Below are 21424 nucleotides of genomic sequence, written 5' to 3'. Positions count from 1 at the left end.
ATGCTTTTTAATTCTCCCCAGAGTATCTTGAACAGTTGATTTGGGCATACAAAGCTGTTGAGCTATATCTCGAACCGTTTTGCCTTCTTTTGAGAGCACTTCAATCTCTTTCCTAGCAACTTCTGTCAATTCTTTACTTTTCACCATGGTAACGGTTGTCAATGGGTTCTAAATGTTATAGAAATAGAAATTATTGTTTTTATCATTTTTACTTATATTATCCTAAGCTACTAGGATACTTATAAGATATTATGCCATTAACTTTATTGAAAATCTTGACCAAAAATTTGCAGAAAGTAACTGTCCGGATACTTTTTTCCACAGTCATTTTAGTTTTTCTTACCAAAAGGGACATCTACTTAGTGTAGTAAATGTTTGATGGTACATTTAGATAGAGCTTATAGAGAGCTACAAAAATATATATAACAGTATGAGGTTTCCTTCATTTAATATAGAATTATACCTAAAAATAGTTTGTCCGGATACTTTTTTCCGTAACTGTACATATCGATCATATTGTAACAAAATAAGAGAAATAGTTGATTCTGGGATTAATGATGAGCTAAGATTTTGAGTCTTTCTAAAGACTTTCATATGAGTTACTAGGTACACTAAAGTTTAAAAAAGTATTCTGCAAAAAGTTCTCCTATTTTAGTCACAGTTTAACATCGTTTAAAAATCATTTTATGCACTGCTTAACATTTTGTGGCTTTTTCCTTAAATCTTTAGTCAAACAAACACAAGTATTTTCACAGCCTCACAAATAAATTCGTTAAGATTGATAAAAACATTCATGGATTGTGAAAATAGTAATTTCAGCGAGTCTCGAGGAAAAAAACCTTTGACATGATTTTTAAGTTCTGTCCAAACTATTGTTGATATAAATTCAAACCGTTTCCTCCTTCCATTTCTCATTTTCTCAAATCTGTTAAACTAAATAAGTTTTTATCTCGCTCTCCTAACTTTAACTTAAAGTACAAAAAATATAATTTTTTTTAATTAAACAATGGCGTGTTCAGGATTCAAACCAAATTCTTCGTTGATTCAAACCTATTCTTCGTTGAGAAACCATTTCAGTCATTGATATAAGTTATTTCTTTTTTTATCTGAAAATACAAACAAATCTCGTGTAAAAGGAAGTTTGAATACTTTTTGAAAAAGTTCCAACGAATAAACCAGCCTTCCCAAACAAGACTCAGTCAGTGAACTTGTTTCAAAAAGTATTTTGATTATTTAAATCTCCAATAGTTTTAAGGCACAATTCGCTGAAACACTCAAAATGCTATAAAAAAATCAGATTTTTGTAAATCAGCACTACAAAATTATTCAGGAAAAAATTATAAACGTGTTGAGGCCTATATAATCATGTAATGTAAAATGTACCTTAAGAAACTTAAAATATTGACTTTCATGTATAACGTAATACATGGCTAAACTTATTTGATGTGCACAACATTTAAATACTTAACCATGCCAATCACATGCTTGGCATAATAAGAATGGAGATATTTATAATTCAATACCAATGAAATAATCGAATTTCTCATTTACTTCTGTCCTTTCAATTTTAGTTCAAAATAACAAAACGAATCTCAATATTTGCTTCTTATTAAAGTTTGTCGAATGTTTAAAACACACTTCATCATTAAAGATTACTATGAGATCTTGAGTCTAAATAGAATTTTTTAGATAAAATACCTTGATACATCGTACAAAGATGCCGGACATTATGTCCTAGACTTCCCATTTTCATACTTCAACGGCGGTATAAATATTTTGTCTTGCTTGCAAAATGTTTTATGCGTTTTGCTGTTTTTATACGGTTGATCGCATTTCTGATAAACATCTACTTAAAGCACGGAATGTGAGTCGACAGAGGAATCTTTAATGTTTGATTTATTAAATAGTTATTATTTCACATTCTATTATTGAAATATGAATTCAAATACAACTATGAAAGTAGTATAAAGTTAGTTAATATGAGATATTTTATTTTATTGTTGTGTTTATGTGTGTACAGAAGCGAATGTGTTGTTTCAAACATTTCTACCTTTGTTAACGAGGCACTTTCGGTGCATAATCGTTACCGAAACCTACACCGCGCTCAACCCCTAGAGATAGATAAAACACTAGTAACCAAAGCTCAAATTCTGGTCAAAAATGCGGCAAAAACCGGTGGGTTTGGTGAAGTTGCTGCTGGAGAAAATGTTTACCAAGTTTGTGCAACCTACAACGTGGGTCTTACAGCGACGCAAGTCACTAGGGCTTGGTTAGTTTTTTTTTTTCTTTTTTTCATTAAAAAAATTTTTTTTTTCTTTGGTTTCTTCATCCTAATCAAGCTTAAAGTGTAATTAAACTCACGCTTTTTTTTAATACTGTTTGCCCTGCACCAAAAATTAATTTATGAAATGCGGGCTTAGAAAATCCCGTTAAAAACTTCCAGGCTGTAAAGTTTAAATGGAACCGGGATTGTTGGAGATTGGAGCCGGGATTGTTGAAGAAGCTTTAGTTGGTCTCAACTATGTTTTAACAAAGGGCATTGTCCAGCCTTTGGTTGCAGCTTTAATCTCGCCGGATCTCAATTAACGGAACGAAAAATTAGAAGAGCAAGTTTTATCAATAAAGTAAATAGTGATTCTCTCTTCAGTTGGTATAAATAACGATTAAGCTTAACGATTAACGATTTACGCTTAATCGATTGTTTAACTGTGTGCGTGTATCAAAATTTTTTATTTTAAACATTTTAATCTGAAAATATCATAAATACAATGCTGCTAAAATAAATAAAGTTTAAAAAATAAAGAATAAATGCAATGCTGCTAAAACCAATAAAGTTTAAAAAATTTTTTGAATTATTTTCAAGAATCAAATCTGTTTCTCTCTTTTTTTACAAACGACACGTATAATTTTTTTAACGCAAGGCTGAAAAAGATAAGACCCTTTTCACTTTTCAGAACGAAAAGTGTGAAATTTTCTATTGTGCAAACATGCAGCAGACGTCTTTAGTTCAGTTTTGTTCCAAATTGCTGGTGAAAGTTTTTTATCTTTATTTCTTATTACTGTTACTTTAGTTGAATGAGCATAATATATTCTTGTTAGGTATGACGAGGTTTGTTTGCCTACTGTGGACTTCAAAAAATTTAAATTTGACAACGCTGAGAGCTTCACACAATTAATTTGGAAAGATACAAGAAGATTTGGTATTGCGAGGGCTACTAGTAGGAAAGGAAATCAATCGTGTTCTTATGTTGCTGGGCTGTATAGACCGCCTGGAAATATTGAAGAATTCTATTCAGAAAACGTTGCTCTTGGTAAATTAAAGAAAAATAGTTATTGTGAAAATGTTAAAAGGAGTACAATGCACAATTCAAAAAATGTTGGTGAGTTTAAAACATGATGCAGAAATTCATGGAGCCTTTATAAAAAATAAACCATTGTAAAACAAATTCCTCTTGATCCTACACTTTTTAAATTCATTTTCTTGTAAATATTTAGTGTATTCCCAGCTAACACAAAACGTTCAAGTACGTTCGAAGAACGTTGGAAACGTTCTTAGAACGTCCCCAACCGTTTCTAACGTTCTACGAACGTTTCTTGAACGTTTTGTGTTAGCTGGGTTAATCACAGAAATAATAACAATTATGTATTAAACAGTGCAAGTGATGTAATTGTCCCTCATTCAACATTTTTTACACTATCAAACTACCAATAAAAATGGATTGAACAATTTAATCCTATTACAATATTACATCAGAATTTTAATCGAATTTTCATTAAATTTTGATCAAATTTACATCAGATTTAAATTAAATTTACATCAAACTTACATCAAACTTACATCAAACTTACATCAAACTTACATCAAACTTACATCAAATTTACATCAAATTTACATCAAATTTACATCAAATTTACATCAAATTTACATCAAATTTACATCAAATTTACATCAGATTTACATCAAATTTACATTAGATTTACATCAAATTTATATTTTTCTTGCCTATAGTTTACTATTGTGTAGGTATATTTTAGCAAAATAATCCAATCTTTGAATTCTTTTATATAATTTAAAGTTCTTACCTTTTTTATGTTACGTTTTGTTTCTTATCGTTTTATTTCTTATCGTGTTAATTATTACCGTGTTATTTATTATCGTGTTATTTATTATCGTTATTTTATCAAAGCATTTAAACGATGGAAATTCGAAATTGGCTGAACGTAAAATTACTTTTTCATACAATTATCTATATCTCTCGTCTTTAATTGCGGTGCTACTAACATTCAAAAATTATAATTTAACGACTTTTTTCACAATTTTATCACAATTCGTTCTTGATTCTGCCATAACAACTGGGTTGGACTGTGAATAATTTAATTTGATAAAGAAAAAGCATTGTTGTTGATAATGAATGTAAATTTCTAGTGTACTTGATGAACTTGAATATCTTCGATATTTAAATTAAAATTGTGATAAAATTGCTTTACGTGGGCCCTACACCATGATACGTCACGTATAGCAAGATTTTTTCATTTTCAGTTATAAAAGTTGTTAAAGTCATTAAAAAAACAGTTTTTTTTTAAAATGTGCATTTAAATATATTCAATATCATAAGAAAGTCTACTTAAAAAAATTTAAAAACAATCGACGCATTTTTTTCTAAAATAAACTTTGAGTTTAATTTCCGGTATAAGTCGACTTTCTTATTAAAAATATTTAAATGGTTCAAAATAAACTTTTTTTTTACGTTTTTAACTGAAAATGAAAAAGCAGTAAAAAAACGTTCATAAGTTTTTTTGAACTAAATTCTTTTGATAAACTATTTTTTTTATTCAGATCACAAATCGAACCAAAAACCAAAAGATATTGTTTCAAAACTTATTAAAAATCCGTCATCAAATACTTACAATGATAGAACTGCTCAGTTTCTTCGTTCTGGTTTTTATGACATAAAAGGACCGGTCATTCAAGACGATACTTTAGCAACGACTGATCCTCAACTTTATAACAACAAATACCATTATCTTCCGTCTTTAATCGACTCAGATGCTTCACAGTCCTTAGTGTCGAACAGATATTTGACAGATTTAAACATAAAAAACGCGGGTGACGTCGTTGGTGAGAAAAGAATATTCAGCAGCCGTAACTTTAATACGAACAATGACGTTACGCAAATAAGCCGTTTTTTAAAAATAAATGGACAAGCTTTCAAGACTGACAATATAAACAATAACAGAAACATATTACCTAAAAAAAATTCTTACTCAATTCCACAGAACACTATGATAAATGATCTTAATAGTTATCCAAGCAACTTGTTATTAAATGATAAAAGCAATCATCCAAGACCACTTAAAATAGACTCTAACAGCTATTCCAACAAAAAAGAAAAAGAAAAATTAAGTAATGAAAACAAAAATAGAAATGCTATGCAAAAAATTGGACAAAATGCTCCAGCATATAACAAAGGTAAAGTTATGAAGCCCAACTTAAAAAAAATTGCTAATACAAGTGTGAAAGCTTCCAATCAAAGTATTTACAAAAACCCTTCGCAAGCTTTAGTATCAAAAAAAGGTAATTCACAGAACACCATTGATAAAGTTCGATCAAATTTGAGGAAAGACCAATCAAAAGGTGACTATCCTTTTAATCCTTTAGTTGCACGAGTTGATTTAAAACAAGATGACTATCCTTTAGTTGCACGATTATTTGACTTGAGAAGTGGCATGAATAGAAACCAGTTTGGAAGTAAGAGCTTTTCAAATGTAAACTCCTTCCATCCAAAAGGAAACATATTCTATCCAAGCGGAAACACTTTCCACCCAAATGGAAACACCATTCATCCAAACTTTCCCAATTATCAAAATAAAAACTTTCCATACCAAGATGAGCAACAAGATTTTTTGGAATATTCTTCTTTATATCCTGCTTTATATCCTGCTTTTATGCAGCAACACAAAAGATTTTTTAAACCAAATGCAGAATACTTAAAAAATCGATTTTCTGCAAGGTTTTTTTATCCACCAAAAAAGAACTCTGATGTAAACGTTTTTAATGCGAAGTTGCATGTTAATAAAACTAATTGGTTCTCTCAGAAAGAGGATAGTTATCGTAAACGCTCTAATGCAATAAATACTTGGACTAAAAAGAACGAATCTGCGATAGTTTTTCAATCCTCTTTAAACCAAAAGCATGTACCGTTTGACGGTAGTTTAGTGAGTAATATCAGGTTTACAAAACCTAGATTAGATGCAGTTAGATATAACTCAACAAGCATGCGCATGACAAGTAATCATGATAAACCTTACCATGCAGAGAGTTTATTTGTAGGGGACGGATTTATATTTGATGAGCCTAAATTTCAAGGGACTAAGAAAATAAACAAATTAGTTCTTAGGAATAAACAGTTTAACAATGATCGAATTTTTAGATCAAGATATAAATTCCTCCAGGAAGCTGCAAATGAGTACAAAAAGCACAGCCCATCGTTATTTCATAAAGTAAATAAAACAGTCATGACTAGTCATAACTCAGGCTTGAACAGTATTGCACAAAAGATCAAATTTCATGTAAAAAGCTTTCCTTATAACTTTACAAGTTTCGGTAAAAAACTAAATATTTTTGAAGATTACGTTTCTTCTGATCTTTCAAACATTACTTTACTTACGCCTGAAGACAAAAGTTTGTTAATCGAGGTGTTTAATCATACAACTACAGTCGTTGGTAAGAACTCTTATAATTTTAAAAATGGCGTTCGTGTTGCAGCAAATAGACCAATCTCTAACTTAAAATCAACCGCAGTTAATAATGAGTCTTCTCCACTTTCTATGATAAACTCAAAAAACATTATTAAAGCAATCAAAATATTATCAAATTCTTTTGCGCAAACTAAACTTTCAAATCTAACCGACAGAGCAGTTGCTGTTACAAAGACAATCTCACAGAAGAACGTTTTTGACAAAATTCAGAAACCTGAAAAAGTAATTTCAATAAAGCACTTTTCAAACCGTTCTTCGTCCTTTAAAAATCCGATGTTGATAGCTACTTTTGAGAATTTAACACAAGTAACTGAGACCACCAACGTTTCAAGCTCTTTGATTAAACATGTCTCGAATGAAATCAATGGTATGCTTCTTTTGTATATTGTCATCCGTAGATTTGAAACGAATTCACACAAACATATGCGCCCAGACACTTAAATTACGTCCACTTACTGCTTTTTAATCATCCAATGTCTGATGCTTGTAACAGGAAAATATTCAAACGTATCCACTTCATACGCTTAATTTTAGTGATTTGCTTTCTCTAAATTTATTCTAGTTAAGTTACAGCATGATAATGAAAAAAGTTGAACAAACGATGAAGTTAAGAAAAATTACTATAGTACAACTTTTTATTCCTGTTTTTCATGCCACCTTTGATTGGTTTGCAAAAATCTCTTTACTTCCAAACTTCATTTCTTCAAAGACATTGCTGACTCTTAAATGTAAATAGTATGCTCATGTAAACAGCTCATGTATACTCACAGCATGGATAACAAAAATCTTTTAGTTTTAAATTTTTTCAATATTATATTTTTTGTGTGCAACTTGCCGCTAAATAAAAGCTAATAGTTTATTTTATATGAAATCCAAGGTATCTTAATATGAAATGCAAGATATCTGAAATTTCCAAGATAAAAGAAAAGGAATAGTCATATAATATTTCAATAATATGAAACTATTCTTTTTTTTAATTTATAACACAATAAAATTAAAATACTATCCCAGCAAGCACACAAAGTTGAAACAACGTTGAAATAACGTTGATCAACGTCGATCAACGTTATTTCAACGTTGTTTCAACGTTGTGTGCTTGCTGGGATGTTTATTACAAATGCGTGTTGTAATAAACATGTTGTAATAAAATGAGGCTTGCAATTAAAAACATGCCATTAAGTAAAAAGCTCACTGCATCAATTACCTTCGTTAATTTTTTAATTAATTTGTCTTGTAGATAGTTTTAGATATTCTTATACACAAAATGACGTAATCATAGTTTCTTTAAAAATTATTTTAACAACTTTTGCTGTCAACTGTGAACGGCAAAAGTTTTTAAAAAAGAAAAAAACGTTAATTTACATATTTACATTACAATTCACAATATTTCCCTCTGAGATTGTAGACTATTTACAAGGCAACCTGTAAACTATTTCCCACAACTTTATCTCTCAAAAAGAAAAAAAAAAAAAGAGAAACGAAAAAATAAATTTATTAACTTGCTAGAAACATTTTATTTACCTAAAGAAAATCACAAATTTTTGAACTAAAAATGATAATAAACTGGAACTGGTAATTTTATTTTAAGGTCTTTATATGGGAAGAAACCAATATAAATATATATATATATAATTTTTTATTTAGCCTCAATTAACAAATTCCCAACAAAAAAACAAAACAAAATTTTTGCTTCTTCATTACCGATGCACCTGTCAATCAATGAAACTAATGTCGTTAAAAATCCTATTCCAATATATGAAAAAAAAAAATTTAAAAAAGTAGTTAACGAAAAGAACGACACACAAAAAGGAGTAGTTTTCCAAGATGTTAAAAATATTGAGATACTTGGCAAAATAATTTCAAAGAATTCCTCTGCTGTTTGCAGCATGGTAGACACCAGCAGAAACGAAAAATTTTGTATTGAAGGAAATTTATCCGCACACAGCGAAAAGAATAATCTTGAACGATCACGTGGCTCTGATGATCATTATGGTAAATTAGGTAAGTTCTGACAACATTTTTGCATTTATTTGCTTTAAATAATAAAATTATCACAGTTTAATACTATATGTGATAAATTTGTTTTTAAGCGGAAGCCTCAGCTTAAACAATTGGGAATCTGAATTAAATTAGTTACTCTCAACTCAAATTTATTATGCTCAACTTTGTAAGTCTTCGGTGGAAAAACTTCAAAAAAGAATACTCATCTGTTAAATATTATTCGTACCTATTTACAAAATTTTTCTTTTAGAAAACTTTAGAAAAATTGCTTTGGAAATTCACAATAGACTTCGACGAATCCATGGAGCAAACAATTTAATAGAAAGCAGTGACTTGAACAAAAAAGCTCAAAGACATGCATTAAATGCTGCAAAGAGTGGAGTACTGGAACCCACTGAGGAAGGCGATGAAGGAGAAAATTTAGCGGTAAAGTGCTCCACTAAAGAAATGCCTGGTCATGAAGCAATTTTACATTGGTAGGCTGTTTATAATTTTTCAGTGTTATGCTCTACCATCTACTGTAATTTTTATATTTAATAAAATCTTAAAAACTACTATCAGGTATGGTGAAGTATGCAAAGAAAATTACGACTTCGACTTGGGTTATCCCGGAAATGCAGGTCATTTTACTCAAGTAGTTTGGAGTGCCTCAACTAAAGTTGGTTTTGGGGAAGCAACTTTTAAAAATAGCGCTGGTCTTTTGTGCACTTACGTTGTTGCAAAATACACACCTGGTGGTAACGTTATTGGCAGTTTTATGGAAAACGTACGAAGAGGTACCTTTACTCCGGAAATCTGCTCAAATTTAGATGGAATTATTTATGATATTGTCAATACTCCTAACAAATTTGGCATATCAAAATTATCGAACCCCTTCAACAAAAGCTCTGTAGAATCAAAAAACAATACAAAATTTATTGACAGCAGGGTGTTTTACGGAAATAATAGTTTCCCTACAAGATTAAGTTTTGAAAGAAAGAGTGAGCTACTAAACAGCACTCGTAAAGATTCTAGTTTCGAAAATCATGTTATTACAAAGACTTCAGTAGATGGTAACCAAAAAAGCAACGAGAATGGAAACAATATGAAGAGAGGTAGCTGGGAAACAAACAGCTTGGCTGCTACATTAATTTTAAGTAAAGGAAACAATGATAGTGGAGCCGAAGAAAGAAAAAAAAACTTAGGAAATGGTAACCATAAAAATGATCTTATAGATAATGCTAATAAAGGAAAAAGTAGCTTAAAAATGAATAGCGTTAATAAAGATATATTTAGAGCAAATGGCGATGAAACTAATAGATCTGTTGTATTGAATTTAACAGACAAAGGGGAAACGATGAATATAGTTGAGAAAGATCATGGAGCTAGTAGAGCCAAATCTTTTGGTGAAAGTGTTAATCAAAATTTAAGGAAGGGGTTTGGTAAAGAAGATAAATATACTGGCATGAATGGAAAAAAAGTTAGTTGGGTTATTGGTGCTCAAAATGGAACCATTGGTGACGTTCGTAAACCAAGTATTATGATTAATAATACAATACCTTCAACAACAAGCGTAAATAAAAATGAGTTTATCCAGAGTGGTAACACTAGCAAAGATTTAGGAAAGAATAACAGAAGTGGTGCTGTTGGTATTGTTTCAAGTAGCGCTTCTGAAGATGCTGGAGATGCTACAAGCTTTCTAGATGATACCGCAAATGGGGGTGGGGTAAAGAATAGTATTGATCCAAAACATAATTGCAAAAATGTTGGAAAAGATGCAGAAGATGTTCAAAATGATGCACAAATTAGCTTAATGAATATTACTGGAAAAGTAATAGGAATTGACACACCAGATAGTACTAAAAGCTGTGTTAGAAGTAATGCAGGTAAGGAAAATAAAATAAATTTAGGAATGGAAAGAAAAGTTGACGGAGGACGTGAGGAAAGACGTAATGGTGTTGATGACAGAAAAGTAGGAAGCGTTAGTACAATAGGACTAGATAATAAAGATATTCCTGCTGTAAGAATAATAGGAAAAACTGGAGATGGACTTAAAGATAGTAATGGTGAAGGATTAGAAGTTATAAATAGAGAAGGAATTAAAGAGGTAACAGGAGTAGGGTATAGAACAAGACCTAAAGAAACTGGAAGGGAAAACAGTGCAGGCACTGAAGAAGGTGGTAGAGAACCAGTTAGAGAAAAAACTGGAGAAAAAACTAGAGCTAGAAGTGGAGCCGGAACAGGAGAAAGAAATAAAGCTAAAACAGACGGAGTAATTGAAAAAAAGTTTCATAAAAAATTTGGAGGAGGAACTGGAGGGATAGCTGGAGAGGGATTTGAAACAAAAACTGCAACAAAAAATAAACAAATAACTGCAGAAGGAAATGAAGAAGGAATTGGATTAAACTCTGCAGGAGATATTGGAGCAAAAGTTAATAGAGCACCAGGAGGAAATATTGGAGGAGAGGCAGGAGTTGGAATCGGAAGTGGTACAAAAGGAAGTTTTGGAGGTGCATCTAGAGTAAAGACTTATAGAGTTGCGTCTGGAACTGGGTTTAGAGCCAGCAAAGGAGTTGGATTAGTTGGAAAAACCGGATTTAGTGTGAAAGGAACAATGGGAGGTAGGGAAAATGGGTTTGGGGGAGGAGGAGGATTGGGGTTTGGAACTGGTATTGGAAATGGAGCAAGAACTGCAGCTGAATCTGGTCCTACTGGTAAAAGTAAAGAAAGAGCAAACAGCGGTTTAGAAACAGGATTTAGAGCAGGAGAAAGCACAAAAGCAGGAGGAGGAGGAGGAAATTTTGGAATTGGAATTAGAGCAACAGGAAGAGGGCCCTTTAAAGTTCAAACTGGAACAGGTATTAGAGCAGGAGGAAATTTAGCAGGAGTAACTAAAGAAGCAGCTGGAGGTACAGGAGGAAGAGCTGGAACTAGTGTTGGAAAAGGTGTTGCAAAAAGAGTTGGAAAAGGTGTTGGGAAAGGTATTGGAAAAGGTGTTGGAAACAGTGTTAGGGCTGGGGCTGGAATAGGTATCGGAACTGAAATAGAAAATAGAGGAGAAACTGACGGTGTAGTTGAAAGAGGAGCAACAGCAGGAGCAACAGCAGGAGCAACAGCAGGAGCAACAGCAGGAGCAGCAGCAGGAGCAACAGGAGTAACAACAGGAGGAGCAAAAGGAGGAGAATTAGGAGGAGCAACAGGAGCTACAACAGGAGGAACAGGAGAAGCAACAGCAGGAGCATCAGGAGGAGGAACAGGAGGAGCAACAGAAAGAGTAACAGGAGGAGCAACAGGAAGAGCAGTAGAAGGAGCAGCAGGATTAACTACGGGAGGAGCAAAAGGAGGAGCAACAGGAGGAGCAACAGAAGGAGCAACAGGAGTAACTACAGGAGGGGCAACAGGTGGAGCAACAGGAGGAGCAACAGGAGGAGCAACAGGAGGAGCAACAGGAAGAGCAGCAGAAGGAGCAACAGAATTAACTACAGGAGGAATAACAGGAGGAGCAGCAGAAGGAGCAACAGGAGGAGCAACAGGAGAAAAAACAGGAGGAGCAACAACAGGAGGAGCAATAGAAGGAGAAGCAGGAGGAACAACAGCAGGAGGAGCAGCAGCAGGAGCAACAGCAGGAGCAACAGGAGGAGCAACAGGAAGAGAAGCAGGAGGATCAACAGTAGGAGAAGCAGGAGGAGAAGCAGGAGGAGAAGCAGGAGGAGAAGCAGGAGGAGAAGCAGGAGGAGCAACAGCAGGGGGAGCAACAGCAGGAGGAGAAGCAGGAGGAGGAACAGGGAGAGAGACAGGAGGAGCAACAGAAGAAGCAACAAAAGGAGCAACAGGAGTAACTACAGAAGGAGAAGCAGGAGGAGAAGCAGGAGGAACAACAGGAGGAGAAGCAGGAGGAGCAACAGGAGGAGAAACAGGGGGAACAGCAGGAGGAGCAACAGAAGGAGTAGCAGAAGGAGCAGCAGAATTAACTACAGGAGGAGTAACAGGAGGAGCAGCAGAAGGAGCAACAGGATTAACTTCAGGAGGAGTAACAGGAGGAGCAACAGCAGGAGCAACAGCAGGAGCAACAGCAGGAACAACAGCAGGAGGAGAAGCAGGAGTAGCAACAGGAGGAGCAACAGGAGGAGCAACAGGAGGAGTAATTGGTGCAGAAATTGGAGAAAGAAATGCAGAAAGCACCATAGGAGGAACTGGGGGAAAAAATGCAGGAGAAACTGCAGGACAATTAGGAGGTGGATATGGGGGAGGGATAACAGGAAAAACTCCAGGAGAAATTCCAAAAGGCATGGAAGAAGGAATCGCAGGGGGATCTGCAGGAGGAACTGAAAAAGTAGCTGAAGAAGGAAATGGAGAAGAAACTGGAAGAACTGTAGGAGCTGTTGGAGGAGGAACTGCAGACGGGATTGCTGGGGGAAAAGCAGGAGGAAGTGTAAAAGGAAATGCAGAAGGAAATGCAGAAGGAATTGCAGCTGGAAAAGTAGAAGGAAATTCAGGAAAAAATGCAGGTGAAATAGGTGTAGGTAAAACTGGAAAAGCTGTTGAAGGAGGAACTGAAGGAAAAGCTGGAGAAGCAAGCAAAGGAGGGACTGTGGGAACTGGAGGAGTAGCTGAAGGAGAAAATGGAAAAGAATTAGGAGGTGCTGTTGGAGGAGGAATTGCAGGAGGAAATGCAGAAGGATTAACTGGAGGAAATACAGGAAGAACTGGAAGAATTTCTGGAGTTGGAAGTGCAGGGGGAACTGGAGGAATAGCTGGAAGAGAAAATGGAGAAAATGGAAGAGCTGTTGGAGGAGGAATTACAGGAGGAACTGCAGAAGAAAAGGCAGGAGGAAAATCTGGAGGCGAAACTAATAGACTTATTGGAGAAGGAACTGGAGGAGCAGTTGGAGGAGGAATTGCAGGAGGAACTGGGGGAGCCGCTGGAGAAGGAAATGCAGGAGGAAGTGGTGGAGAAACCGGGAAAGTATTTGGAGGGACTGCAGGAGGAACAGGAGAAGAAGCAGCAAGAGTACCTGCAGGAGGAGCTGCAGGAAGAACAGGTGGAAATGCAGAAAAAAATGCAGGACAAATAGCTGAAGGAGAAACAGGAAGAGGAGCAGGAGGCATAGATGATGCAAGAGCAGAAGGAGAAACAGGAGTCGGAGCTAGAGGGAACACTGGAAAGACAAGTGAAGATAGTGGAGGAGGAACTGGTGAAGAAGCTGGAGGAGCTGTCGGAGGAGGTACTGCAGAAACTATTGGTGGAGCAACTGCAGAAAGAAATGCAGGAGGAATTTGTTCTGGAGGAGAAACTGAAGGAGAAAGTGGAAGAAAACCTGGAGGAGGAACTGCAGGTGGAAATGGAGGTGGAAATGGAGGTGAAAATGCAGGAGGAATTTGTCCTGGAAAAACTGGAGCAGCTGTTGGAGGAATCGGAAAAGAAGTGGGAGGAGGAGAAGGAGGGATAGCTAGTGGAGTAGCTGGAGTAAAAGCTGGAAGAAATACTGGAGGAGGAGCTAAAGGAGGAACTGAGTGTGGGACAGAAGGAGGAACTAGAGGTGGTACTCAGGGTGGAGCTGAAGAAAAAACTGAAGCGGGATGTTCAGCTAAAGCTGCTGAAGGAATTTCAGTAGGAACTGGAGAAGCTACAGGAAGAAAAGCTGGAGGGGAAACTGAAGGACAAACTGAAGGAGGAAATGTAGCTGAAGCTGGCAGAGAAACTGGAGGTAGAAATGTTGGAAACACCAAAGGAAAATATGATGGTAGAACTGGGGGAGAAGCTGGGGGAGGAACTGGAGGAGGAGCTGAAAGTATAGCTGGAGGAGGAGCTGGATTAGGAGCTGGATTAGGAGCTGGATTAGGAGCTGGATTAGGAGCTGGATTAGGAGCTGGAGGAGGAGCTGGATTAGGAGCTGGAGGAGCTGGATTAGGAGCTGGAGGAGCTGGATTAGGAGCTGGAGGAGGAACTGGAGGAGGAGCTAGTTTAGGAGCTGGAGGAGGAGCTGGAGGAGGAGCTGGAGGAGGAACTGGAGGAGCTGGAAGTGAAGAAGGAGGAGGAACTGGAAGAGGAGCTAAAGGTGGAGCTGGAGGAGGAGCTGAAGGAGGAGCTGGATTAGGAGCTGGAGGAGGAGCTGGAAGAGAAGCTGGAGGAGGAGATGGATTAGAAGCTGGAGGAGGAGCTGTTGAAGAAGCTGGAGGAAAAACTGGAGGAGGAATAGGAGGAGAATTTGGAAGAGGAGCCGGAGGAGGTACTGACGGAGGAACAGGAGGAGAAACTGGAGGTTTAACAGGAGGAGAAATTGGAGGAGGAACAGGAGGAGAAACTGGAGGAGGAACTGGAAGAGGAACTAGTGGCGGAGCTGGAGGAGATGTTGGAGGAGAAGCTGGAGAAACTGGAAAAGAATCCGGTGGAGCTGTAGGCGGAGCTGGGGATAGTACTGAGGGAGGCGCAGGAGGGGAAACTGGAGGAAAAAGTGGAGGAGTAGCAGGAGGAGGAAATACAGCTGAAGACATAGGAGGAACTAAGGGTGGGGCTGGAAGTGGAACTGAAGGAGAAACCGGAGGGGGATTGGGAGGAGGAGATAAAGGAAGAGGTGGAGGAGATAGTAAAGGAATAAGTTCAGGTGAAGCTGCTGGAGGAACTTCAATAGGAACTGGAGGATCAGGAAGTGGAAGAACTGGAGGAGAAACTGGAGTAGGAGCTGGAGGTAGAAGTGCTGGAGAATCTGAAGGACAAACTGGAGGTAGTACTGGAGGAGGAGCTGGAGGAAGAAATGCAGAAGGTATTGGAAGTAGTACTGGAGGAGGTATTGGAGATAATACTGGAGGAGAAGCTGGAGGTAGTACTGGAGGAGGAGCTGGAGGAAGAAGTGCAGAAGGTATTGGAAGTAGTACTGGAGGAGGTATTGGAGGTAATACTGGAGGAGAAGCTGGAGGTAGTACTGGAGGAGGAACTATAGTTAGTACTGAAGGAGGAGCTGGAGGAGGAAATGGAGAAGGCACTGGAGGAGATACTGGAGGAGAAACTGGAGGTAGTACTGGAGGAGGAAAAGGAGAAGGAACTGAAGTTAGTACTGGAGGAGGAAAAGGAGAAGGAACTGGAGAAAGTACTAAAGGAGGAGCTGGAGAAGGAAATAAAGGTAGTACTGAAGGAGGAGCTGGAGGAGGCAATGGAGGAGGGACAGGAGGAGGTACTGGAAGTAGTACTAAAGAAGGAGCTGGAGGAGGAATTGGAGGAGGAACTAGAGAAGGAACTGGAAGTACTACTAAAGGAGGAACTGAAGGAGGAGCTGGAGGAGGAACAGGAGGAGGTACTGGAGGTAGTACTAAAGGAGGTGCTGAAGTAGGAAATGGTGGAGGAACAGGTGGAGCTACTGGAGGTAGTACTACAGGAGGAACTGAAGGAGGAACTGGAGAAGGAAAAGGAGGAGGAAAAGGAGGTATTACTGGAAGTAGTACTAAAGACGGAGCTGGAGGAGGAACTGGAGGAGGAAAAGGAGGAGGTACTGGAGGTAGTACTAAAGAAGGAGCTGAAGGAGGAAATGGTGGAGGAACAGGTGGAGGTACTGGAGGTATTACTAAAGGAGGAACTGAAGGAGAGAATGGTGGAGGAACAGGAGGAGGAAAAGGAGATGTAACTGGAAGTAGTACTAAAGGAGGAGCTGGAGGAGGAAATGGAGGAGGAAAAGGAGGAGGTACTGGAGGTAGTACTAAAGAAGGAGCTGAAGGAGGAAATGAAGGAGGAACAGGAGGAGGTACTGGAAGTAGTACTAAAGGAGGAGCTGGAGGAGGAAATGGAGGAGGAACAGGAGGAGGTACTGGAGGTAGTACTAAAGGAGGAGCTAAAGGAGGAGCTGGAGGAGGAAAAGGAGGAGTTACTGGAGGTAGTACTAAAGACGGAGCTGGAGGAGGAACAGGAGGAGGTACTGGAGGCAGTACTAAAGGAGGAACTGGAGGAGGAACAGGAGGAGGGACAGGAGGAAGTACTGGAAGTAGTGCTAAAGGAGGAGCTGGAGGAAGAAATGGAGGAGGAACGAGAGAAGGAACTGGAGGTAGTTCTAAAGGAGGAAATGAAGGAGGAACAGGAGGAGGAGCAGGAGGAGGTACTGGAAGTAGTACTAAAGGAGGAGCTGGAGGAGGAACAGGAGCAGGTACTGGAAGTAGTGCTAAAGGAGGAACAGGAGGAGGAGCAGGAGGAGGTACTGGAAGTAGTACTAAAGGAGGAGCTGGAGGAGGAACAGGAGCAGGTATTGGAAGTAGTACTAAAGGAGGAACTGGAGGAGGAACTGGAGGAGGAACTGGAGGAGGTACTGGAAGTAGTGCTAAAGGAGGAGCTGGAGCAGGAACTGGAGGAGGAACTAGAAAAGGATCTGGAGGTAGTACTAAAGGAGGAGCTGAAGGAGGAACAGGAGGAGGAGCAGGAGGAGGTACTGGAAGTAGTACTAAAGGAGGAGCTGGAGGAGGAACAGGAGGAGGTACTGGAAGTAGTACTAAAGGAGGAACTGGAGGAGGAACAGGAGGAGATACTGGAAGTAGTACTACAGGAGGAACTGGAGGAGGAGCAGGAGGAGGCACTGGAGCTAGTTCTAAAGGAGGAGGTGAAGGAGGAACTGGAGTAGGTACTGGAGGTAGTACTAAAGGAGGAGCTGAAGGAGGAACTGGAGGAGGTACTGGAGGTAGTACTAAAGGTGGAGCTAGAGGAGAAACTGGGGGAGGAACAGGAGGTAGTACTGAAGGAGGAGCTGGAGGAGACAAAAGAGTTGGTAATAACAAAGGCATCGTTAGTGGTAAGGGTGTTAGTGGCAGTAATGGTGGTAGCAACGGTGATGAAAAAGGAAACAAAATTGGTAATAGTAAAGGTAGTGATGGTACTAGTATTGTTGGAGGAAAAGAAGAGCCAAGTAAAGAAAATGGTGATAGTGGGAGTGGTACTGATGGAAAAGGTGGAGAAGGGGTAAACAAATCTATTTCTGAGAGCAGTGGTAAAGGTAACGAAAACAGTAATAATGAAAGTAGTGGGAAAAGTAATGGGAACGGTAGTGGGAATGGTAGTGGAAAAAGTAATACTAAAGCCAGTAATAATACCAGTCTGAAAAGTAGTTCCGAAGATAGTGGTAATGGTGATGATAATGGTAGTAGAAACGGTGGTAAAAATCCTGGTTCCAATGCTAGTAGCAGTTCCAGTAGCAATGCTGGTAGCGAAGCTGGTAGAAATGATGGTAGCAATGCTGATAACAATATAGGTAGTAAAGGTGATAGCAAAGAAAGTAGCAAAGGTGGTAGCAGTTCTAGTAAAAATATTGGTGGCAATGCAGGTAACAGTGCTGGTAGCAGTGATGCTAGTAGCGCTGGCAGCAGTTCTAGTAGCAATTCTGGGAGCAGTTCTGGTAGCAATGCTGGCAGCAGTTCTGGTAGCAATGCTAGCAGCAGTTCTGGTAGCAGTGGTGGTAGTAATGCTGAAAAAAGTTCTGGTAGCAATGCTGGTGGCAATGATAATAGCAGTGAAGATAAAAGTAGGGGTAAAAATGGAAAGGAAGAATTGGGTGTAAAAGGAAATGGAGGAAAAAATAATGTTAATAAAGAAATTACAAAAGCAGTTAACGAAGTTGGTGTAATTAAATTTGAGAGCAATGATGAAACAAAAATAAATAAAAAGGCAGCGGAATACGGTGATAAGAAAATATCGGATTGTAATAATAACAATGGTGCCTGTTCAATAAACCAAGCTGACACTACTTGCAATCCAAAAGTGACCATCAGCTCACAATGTAATTCACAATGTAAGAATATTCCTGCATCCTCGCCTTGTTCTTCTCCATTGCCAAGTTTATCACCTCAGCAAACTCAAAACATGCAAACTCCTTGCTCAGACGCAATATGTACATTACAACTCCCTACTTTAACGGCATGCGAGGATGAGAGTTGCCAGCGAGATAAAGTTAATAAGCAGCCCAATCATACTACAAAAAATAGACTTAAGGTTGCTTCATCAATATTAAAGCGATCTCGATACATGAAACTGAAAAAAAAGAGGAAGAGCAAATTCTTTTCATAAACCGCAAATTAAGTTTTTTTGTTGATCAAGAATTATTTTATACATCCAATTTTACGTGACCGCAATGGAAGTATTTAACTTTTTTTTATTTAAATGTTTTTACAAAACTTGCATTAGAATTTTTAAACTAGTTTATACAAATTGTAAATATTGACGCTTTATATAAAATATAATGTACATATTAATATTAAATACCTTTTTTATACGATCTTAGTTCATAGTTGTAACAATAAGCTTATGAAGCGTTTCTTTATTAGTAATTTTCAGTAAATATATGCGGACTTTAAGAGAAAACTCTGACTAAAAAATGCAAAAATGTACAATACCTTCACATTTGTTTATTTTCAAATTATAGATTTGGTGAGCATGGAATTGTTTGTTACTTCATGATGTTAAAATATGTTAAATCTTCATTCATCAAAATCTTGGCCATTCATAGACATATGTTTGGTCAAACTTTGAATTCGATGTTTGGAGTGTAATTTGCATACATCATATAGAGTCAGCTTTAACTTCATCGGTAACTGTAGTCAATTAAGATTAATTAAATTGGTCAATATTATTTTCCACACACTAACCTGAGGTTACCCAATTTATGCTGAAGCGTTTAAAAATTGTGCACCGAATGCAGTAAATCTTTATATAGAGTTATACCTTTGGTACTAAATGCCATCCAGTGTTCAGAATTTATCAATTCAGAGAGACAATTTTATAGAAAATATTTTTCTGCCAATCGGATTACAGACTACGAGATATTTTGAAGCAGAACACTTGCAAAATGTCTCACGATAAAGCTATTGAGAATTTTATTTCACGCCTTCTTCTTGCCCTAGATCCCTTCATTCATCAATCTACAAATAACCGCTACAGCGTCAAACTCAGCGCCCTTAAGCAATGATGTGACATCTTTGCTATAAATCTTATACTTATGTCTTTACTTGCCAGACGTTGAAGATTTTGATAATGACTCCGATTGTGACTGAAGTTATTTGACAGTTGCTATCCATCTCGTCATACAATTTAATTTTTTATCAAACTTAATTTTTTTTTTTGCTTATTTAATTCTTCAAATATACAAAATAAAAGCTTTGGTTTTTTTTATCAGCCATTTATTTTTGTTTACTTTTTGGAACTTTCAATATTTACATGCATTTCTAAGTTTTGGAAACAATGATATTGTTAAAGTTAGCTACAGGAAAGTTTTTTAGTTTTTGAAAGTTAATTTCATTGTTGAATGTCGATTTGCAGTAAGTAATCTCGTTTTAAAATTGAATTTACTGCTGATATGTGGATAAAACCTTAAATATCTAATAAGTGGATGAAACCTTAAATATCAAATAAGTGGATGAAACCTTAAGTATCTAATAAGTGGATGAAACCTTAAATATCAAATAAGTGGATAAAACCTTAAATATCAAATAAGTGGATAAAACCTTAAATATCAAATAAGTGGATGAAACCTTAAATATCAAATAAGGGGATGAAACCTTAAATATCAAATAAGGGGATGAAACCTTAAATATCTAATAAGTAGATGAAACCTTAACTATCTAATAAGTGGATGAAACCTTAAATATCTAATTTTGATTGAGTATTAATTATTGTCTCGTTTGAGCAGTTATTGTCTCGTTTCGTTACACTTTAAACTGGTACAGTATTGTGCAAATTAATTGCATCAAACATTTTTCTTTTTCTTTTTCTTTTTACTTGTTGTTAATTCTATGTTTTCTATAATTTAACTGTAATTAAAAGGATAAATAAGTTAAAAAAAAGTAAATAAACAAAGATGGACACTAAACAAAGAAAAAGACTGAAAATATTAGCTTTACTTCAATATTCTGATAAATCTCAACGGGAGACAGCCACATTATGTTCAGTAAACCAATTTAGAGTTAGCCGGGTTAAGAAGCATTATATTGCAACAGTTAGCTTATCACCATTAAGGCAAGGAAAATGTGGTCGAAAACTAAAGACCTCAGAGAGATGACCGATATCTGATGCTGTAGAGTATCAAAAATCCAAAAAAGACAAGTGACCAACTAATGAATCGTTTAGCTACGCATGACATCCATGTCTGCTCGAGAACTATGCGGAGGAGGTTGATAGTTGTTAGATGGTTTGCCAGAAAATCTTCTAAAAAACCATTATTTACAGATGTTATGAAGAAGAAGCATCTCTTGTGGGCAAAGGAATACAAAAAATGGACTAAAGAACATTAAAGAAGGGTAAGACAAAATGTATTTGTTAAATTTACAGCTATTTTATTTATCATATTTATATGATCATACTATTTTTAAAAATTGTGGCCATTAAATTGAAGAGGCTTGATAATGGTTTACTTGTTTATTTATTGATTGCAGTTTTTATTTTTGGAAGAATCACATTTTGAAGTGTAAGGCCAGCGGTCATAGTTTGTTTGTCGTTCTGATTGTGAGTCTATATGACCCGGATACATTGAATAATATGCCAAGCATCCTGGAAAGAAGATGTTTTGGGGTTGTTTCTCTACTTTTGGAACACTCTACCCAGTTACTGGCATGATGAACTCTGAATCTTACATTTAGGTTCTGCAAACACATTTAATTCCAGAGATGTTAAAGGTGTTTCCAAATGGAAACGGAGTATTACAACAAGATTTAGCCGTTTTCC

At 36.7% G+C, this 21424-nt stretch overlaps 1 protein-coding gene across 2 annotated transcripts; it reads left to right on the top strand.

Moving 5' to 3' along the window:
• The first annotated feature begins 1842 nt into the window (after nucleotides 1–1842).
• LOC145194249 (uncharacterized) lies at nucleotides 1843–19879 on the top strand. 2 transcript variants are annotated; one of them, XM_090069553.1, is made up of 6 exons: nucleotides 1843–2269; nucleotides 3100–3380; nucleotides 4838–5635; nucleotides 8404–8760; nucleotides 9011–9236; nucleotides 9322–19879. In XM_090069553.1, exons 1-6 carry the CDS (start codon nucleotides 1980–1982, stop codon nucleotides 18773–18775), a joined length of 11406 nt encoding a protein of 3801 aa, XP_089925679.1. In that variant the 5' UTR covers nucleotides 1843–1979; the 3' UTR covers nucleotides 18776–19879. The 2 variants fall into 2 exon arrangements, with proteins under 2 accessions (XP_089925679.1, XP_089925678.1); XM_090069552.1 differs by having other exon boundaries at nucleotides 4838–7126.
• The last annotated feature ends 1545 nt before the right edge of the window (nucleotides 19880–21424 follow it).

This window comes from Hydra viridissima, unplaced genomic scaffold (genome assembly GCF_058129835.1).
Source record: "Hydra viridissima isolate aposymbiotic clone 2 unplaced genomic scaffold, HvirCarnegie_v1 scaffold_12, whole genome shotgun sequence".
Classification (NCBI taxonomy): domain Eukaryota; kingdom Metazoa; phylum Cnidaria; class Hydrozoa; order Anthoathecata; family Hydridae; genus Hydra; species Hydra viridissima.
This window is presented reverse-complemented; position numbering and strand designations above follow the sequence as displayed.

Bases quoted from the DNA above. Each gene is read 5' to 3' on its own strand.
- LOC145194249 (XM_090069552.1), top strand. From the start codon at position 1,980: ATGAGATATTTTATTTTATTGTTGTGTTTATGTGTGTACAGAAGCGAA. The intron at 8,761-9,010 runs GTAAGTTCTGAC...TTTTTCTTTTAG, and splicing joins TGATCATTATGGTAAATTAG to AAAACTTTAGAAAAATTGCT. The intron at 9,237-9,321 runs GTAGGCTGTTTA...AACTACTATCAG, and splicing joins CATGAAGCAATTTTACATTG to GTATGGTGAAGTATGCAAAG.